This window comes from Aedes albopictus, chromosome 3 (assembly GCF_035046485.1).
Source record: "Aedes albopictus strain Foshan chromosome 3, AalbF5, whole genome shotgun sequence".
NCBI lineage: Eukaryota > Metazoa > Arthropoda > Insecta > Diptera > Culicidae > Aedes > Aedes albopictus.
In genome coordinates, this window is record NC_085138.1 from 321,059,600 (window position 1) to 321,066,027 (window position 6,428).

Consider the following 6,428-nt stretch of genomic DNA (forward strand, 5'->3'; position numbering starts at 1 on the left):
CAGAAACGAATTGGAAAAAAAGTCGTTTCCCTCCCTTCTAACTTCCACTCACAGCACAGTGTATATATAACGCCTACAAGTTATGCAACCAAAGCGTGCTCTGCCGCTTGACCTTATTCACCACACAATCTATCACGAACACTACACCTAAACCTTGATTTACGTCCATTATTGGCTCAGCGAAAAAAAATTCTACCGACAAAATAATGATCAAAATACACATTTTTATATTTTTGTACACTTCTCCTAATCACGAAGATGTAAAACTGTTGAGTTTGCTCATTGTCTTAGCGGTAGAATTTTTTGTCACTCAGCCAAGCATGGACGTAAAAAAAGGACAAGGTGTATAAATAACCCCTATCCATGGATCGCATCACCGACCCGACGGTGTCTCCCAGATCCCCCATCCTTTCCGTCTAACAAATACCCCAGTCCGTGCTGGCTGTGGGGATGCAGAGCTGATCTCGGTCTTCAGTAGCAACAACCAGCACATTCTAACATTCCTTTCCCTTCCCAACTGACTATAAGGACGTGGCCGGCGCCGTTATTGATCAAGAATGTATGAGCTGCTTAAATTGCACTTTGAGAATAAGTGGAGTGTCCCAACCCTTATTCATTTGGATCTTAGTGCAATTGGTATTTACCAGCTCAAATCAATCACGGAGAAGCAACCATTGACATGTATAGTCAGATTTGAACGTTGAACGAGACTATTGTTACTCCGTAATATTATTCAGGTGGAAGAAGCCGTCAAAACATACATTTTTGTAACGAAAATGTATAATCACTGTATTCCAGATAGAGAATGGAATGCGAAGAATACATATTAATTATAACTATCAATTACAAGTAGCTGTTACAAAGTAGCCGTTTTCATATTAAAATCAACTTAATTGTCAAAAAATGAATGTCATTGAGTATTTAGCTAGTGGCAACGAGGAATAGCGCATTCAATAAAAATATTTAAGCTCATTTTTAAGTTACTCTTTCTATGGGTGCTATTACACTCTTTGCCCAGACGCCAAATATTTGATCACTTTTGACGGATAAATTTTGGCAGGTTGTTTGGCTCTGTTTGTCCCTATTCGTTTTTCGAGAGTGACAAATATTTTTGTTTGTCATGTACACCTTGGTCAAAATTTAACTGTCAAAAGTGATCAAATATTTGGCATTGGTCAAAGAGTGTCATACTAGCTTATAAAACGGCTAAAAAACATACTGAAGCGACCGGAAGAATACAAGTAGTCGGTAAATCCGCAATAACACGGTACGCCACAATTGGGTTGTTTAGTGAATTAAATATTGCCATTTTCTTTAGCCTAATCAAAGGAGCTCATTTTTCTGAATGTAAGTTGATTTTATTGTGTTCCAATTCCTTTGTTTTGATGGTTAAATAAACAAAACAGTTTTAATTTCCGTGGCTAGAATGACAGTTCAATCGATAGAGTGACAGTTCGCCCCGAACAAAAAAATTTCTGCATACAAACTTTAAATGCATTTTAAAAATAGTTCTCGGGCACCAAAAATGATGAAATTTTGGATTTGGACTAATTTTTGGACGGAGATCCCGATTATGCAATAACCTAAAGAACCCAATTATCGATTTACTGCCGCTCTCTATTCTCGGTCACGTTTTACTTGGTCCGCTAATTATAACTCTCTGCGATCCGTACCGTCTTGTGCCAAACGAACTCACACCAACTTAGCAAGATTGTAGTCCAATGCTACACACTGTTCTCCCGCACGCCGCCAAAAGGCCAGGGGGAGAGGTTCACTTAGGATGAGCCAAATGCCAACCCACCAAGCATTGTTGCTGTAAAAGAGTTGAATTAAGGGTGGTTACCCTGATAAAAAAAAATGTCATTAAAATACGATAAACTTCATTGTTACCTACAACAACTTTTTTTCGAAAATTATTCACCATTAAACTGTTGTGATTCGCACAGCACAGACACCATTATAGTTTTATACCATTGGGTGAATGATAAATGGCACTTTTACAATAAAAAATGGTGGTCGTTATGTATCTTAACCAAAAAAATTTGTGAAAATTTTCATAGATTTTTTCGCGAAAAACAATAGAATGTATTTATCTTATTTTTATGAAACACCCAAGTAACAATTCAAAATCATTAACAAGCATGCCAGTTGATTAAATGTTCCACAAAGGCGCCGACAGTTGAACAAGAGTTTGTATTTAACAAAATGGCGAATAAATGTTTCATGCAGTGGAAACTGCACGTTTGTTAAATATGTTTCTGCATCATACATAAGTTTAAAGACAGCCCAACAAACATTTTTGATAAACAAGAGTTGAACAAACGGCTTTTAAGCAAATTCTAGCTTTAGAAACTGTTATTCAGCTACTGCTGTTACTTGGGAGTTGTTTAGGTATTCACATAATCTGTCTAATAGTGCTTTAATAATGATAGAATACAAGCTGCTTCCGACGTATTAGATGCCGTTATTCCCGGTTATTCCACAATATGATCTTCAATGGAACAAGTAGTTTATCTCAAGTTTAACCATTATTGCTTGATCATTTTATTAAACTACACTGATATAGCTTAACAACTAGATGTAATCAGGTTTCTTCAATACAAATGTTACGCTTTTTTTTAAGTAATAATGTTGATTAGAAGTGGTACTATATCACTCAATTATCGTTGTTCGCGCTGCTCCTGTTTGTAAACACTATTGCTGATTAGGAGTGCTGTAGCGGTTGGTTACGCATCAGTGACGCTCGCTACAGAAATGCTTTCTGCTCGGGTATCACCACCGCGAGCCGAGAACTGTCAGAAGTGTACGAGTAGAGAAAGCACATTTTTTCCATATTTTTGTATTGCCTCGTAAAAGAATTAATAAAGTTATGTTTGATATCTAATTGCCTCGTATTTTACGGACATAACATAATTGGCGACGAGTATTTTTCGGTCGAAGTACTTCGCGTCGTTTTCGGTCGTCGGAATAAGAGTTTTTCGCGAGATGGCAACGGGCGGTCCGGCAGGAGCTGGCGCTGCCACAGCAGCCGGCGATTTGGCAGCGGTGTTCGCACAAATGGCACACTTGTTGGAAGCACAACAACAAGCCCAAAAAGCACTCCTCGAGCAGCTTGTGCGGCCGCGAGACGGCGAGTTCCTGATGGAAACACTTTCCAAAACCCTGACGGAATTTGCCTACGATCCTCAGCACGGTGTTGTCTTCGACAAGTGGTATGCCCGACACGAAGAGGTGTTCACTAAAGGCGGAGCGAACCTAGAGGATCCTGACAAAGTACGACTCCTGTTGCAGAAGCTGAGTTCTGTAGACCACGATCGTTACGTAAATTACGTTTTGCCGAGGAACCCACGAGATATTCCGTTTGCGGAGACGGTGGACACACTCAAGGAAATGTTCGGTCATCAAACATCCGTTTTCTTCCGACGGTTCCAGTGCCTGCAAACGTGCAAACGCGATACGGAGGACTTTGTTACCTACGCAAATTTCGTCAACAAAGCTTGTGAGGAATTCAACGTCAACACGATCACTCCGGATCAGTTTAAATGTTTGATTTTTGTTGCTGGTCTACGGTCGGAGAAGCAAAAGGATATCCGTACGAGATTATTGGCCAAGATGGAAACTGATTCTGCGGCAGATCCGATGACGTTAAAGAAGCTGCTTCTGGAGTGCCAGCATCTGGACAATTTGAAACACGACACTGCTGTAATCGAATGTCCGAAGCCGCTCAGTCACGCGGTGCACCGACGCGAATCCGGTGATGCTGGAAGAAAGTTCTCCGAGAAAACTTCAGTACCCTCGAAAGCTCCACGACGTCCGCGCTGGCAGTGCGGACAAATGCACTTTGTTGCAGATTGTTCGTACACAAATCACACCTGTCGAAGCTGCGGAAAAGTGGGCCATAAAGAAGGTTATTGCGGATGTTTTTCGAGAAAACCGGATGAAGCAGGCAGCGATCCGAAGCAATCGAATGCGGAAGGCAGGAAGAAGAAAAAGAAGCAGAAGAAGGAACAGTGCAACGGAAGCGGAAAGTCGAAGGGCATTTATGCAATCAACGAGGCTGGTTTTGCCAATCGTAGGAAATACGTGGAGGTTTTTATCAACAACAAGCTCATCGAACTGCAGCTCGATTGTGGATCCGACTACACAATCATATCGGAGGATTCACTACCATCGTTGAACGACCCCAAAGTGCAGCCAACGAACCTGAAGGTGGCCACAGCATCGAGCAAGCCGCTACCTTTATCAGCCGAGTTTCCATGTCAGGTTACGTTCAGAGGAATCACGAAGCAATCGGTTTGTTACGTGACGTCGGTGCAAGGTTTCAACGTTCTTGGCAGCGATCTGATGGATGCTTTCGGCTTGTACGACATGCCGATCAATTCCTACTGTAAGCAGCTCACAGCAGCAGAAGATCGAGAGGCGAATAACGAAGCCCTGAAAGCAAAGTATCCCGAGGTATTCCGCGACGGACTTGGACTGTGTTCGAAGGTTAAAGTGAAGCTTTTTCTCCTGCCGGGGGCCAAACCGGTATTCAAACCGAAGCGACCGGTCCCTTATCATTCGCAGCGGCTGGTGGAAAAGGAGCTTCAAAGACTAGAGGACCTAGGAGTGATCGAACCAGTGGACTTTTCTGAATGGGCGGCACCCATAGTGGCCGTTCGTAAAGCGCAAAAGGATGCTGATGGTGACCCTGTAGTCCGAATATGCGCGGATTACTCCACCGGCTTGAACGCAGTGTTGGAACCTAACAAGTATCCGTTGCCCACTCCGGACGAGATATTCGCAAAGCTAGCTGGCAGTAAATACTTTAGTATTCTGGATCTGTCTGATGCTTATTTGCAAATAGAGGTAGAGGAAGAGTCACAAACGCTGTTAACGATAACGACACACAAAGGGCTTTTCAAATGCAAACGGCTACCTCCTGGAGTAAAATCTGCCCCGGGTGCCTTTCAGAAAGTCATCGATAGCATGATTGGCGATTTGGAAGGAGTTGAATCATTTCTCGATGATGTGCTAGTGCACGGGAAGACACCAGAAGAGCACGACCGGAACCTGGATCTCATCCTCCAGCGGATTCAGGAGTACGGATTCCGGCTCAAGTTGGATAAATGCCGCATCTACATGACCGAAGTTAAGTACATCGGACATATCGTGGACCAAAACGGTATCCGGACAGACCCGGAGAAAGTGTCCGCGATCGTCAAGATGCCTCCACCACGGAATGTCACGGAACTGCGTTCATTTTTGGGCGCAGTGAATTACTACGCAAAGTTCATCAACGAAATGCATCAGTTGCGTAGGCCCTTGGATCAACTGCTCCAAAAAGACGCCAAATGGATGTGGTCCAAGGAGTGCCAAAGTTCGTTCACGCGGTTCAAGGAACTTCTGCAATCGGATTTGATGTTGACGCACTACAACCCGTCAATGCCAATTGTGGTCGCGGCAGATGCATCGAATACAGGCATCGGAGCGTGCATCAGGCATCGGTTTCCCGGGGGCGCCGAGAAAGCAGTGCAGTATGCTTCCCGAACCTTGACGCCAACTGAACAAGGCTACAGTCAGATCGACAAGGAGGCCCTTGCTCTGGTATACGCCGTCACAAAGTTTCACCGTATGATACTGGGACGACCGTTTGTGCTGGAGACCGACCACCAACCGCTTCTTCGGATTTTTGGGTCACATAAAGGAATTCCGGCCCACACATCGAACAGGTTGCAGCGGTGGGCATTGACCTTGCTTTGTTATGACTTCCACATTGAATATATCAACACGACGAAGTTTGGATACGTTGACGTGCTCTCAAGGCTCATCGACTGTACAGTGAAACCGGAAGAAGATTATGTGATTGCATCAGTTCGGCACGAGGAAGATGTTTCGGCGGTTTTGGAGGAAGCTGTTGATTCAATCCCAATCACCGCGAAGAAGATTGCTGCAGCTACGGATCGAGATGAAACACTCAAGCAAGTTGTACAGTTCCTGCACTCTTCGTGGCCAACCAAAGCTTCGTACCAAATCAACCCGGAGTTGACAGCGTTCTACAACCGGAAGGACAGTTTGACCACCGACGAACCGACGTGACAGCTAGAACAAACAAATTCAAATTTGTTGTCCTCGACGCCATGATGAAAAATAGCCGAACACTACCGCCACCTCTATAACCGTTCGCGTTGATTTGATAGCTTGACCCCAAACCCCCGTGTGTTCATATAGGAAAAGGTTCGCCTCTGCGCTGATTTGACAGAAGCGTTCGCTCGCTTCGTTGGTCGACCGTTAAACATAGGGGGGACACTTTTGAAACACCACTGTCACGTCGGTTCGTCGGTGGTTTGACCACCGTACAAGGCTGTATTCTTTTTGGAGAACGCGTCGTTATTCCTGAGATTCACCGGAAGCAACTGCTTAAACGTTTACACCATGGTCATCCTGGA

General features: G+C 44.1%; 1 protein-coding gene across 1 annotated transcript; it reads left to right on the top strand.

Annotated features, from left to right (window-relative positions):
- The first annotated feature begins 2,985 nt into the window (after positions 1–2,985).
- On the top strand, positions 2,986–6,078 carry LOC134290824 (uncharacterized protein K02A2.6-like). Its single transcript, XM_062858029.1, has one exon. The coding sequence runs from the start codon at positions 2,986–2,988 to the stop codon at positions 6,076–6,078; it is 3,093 nt and encodes a 1,030-aa protein (XP_062714013.1).
- Positions 6,079–6,428: the final 350 nt, after the last annotated feature.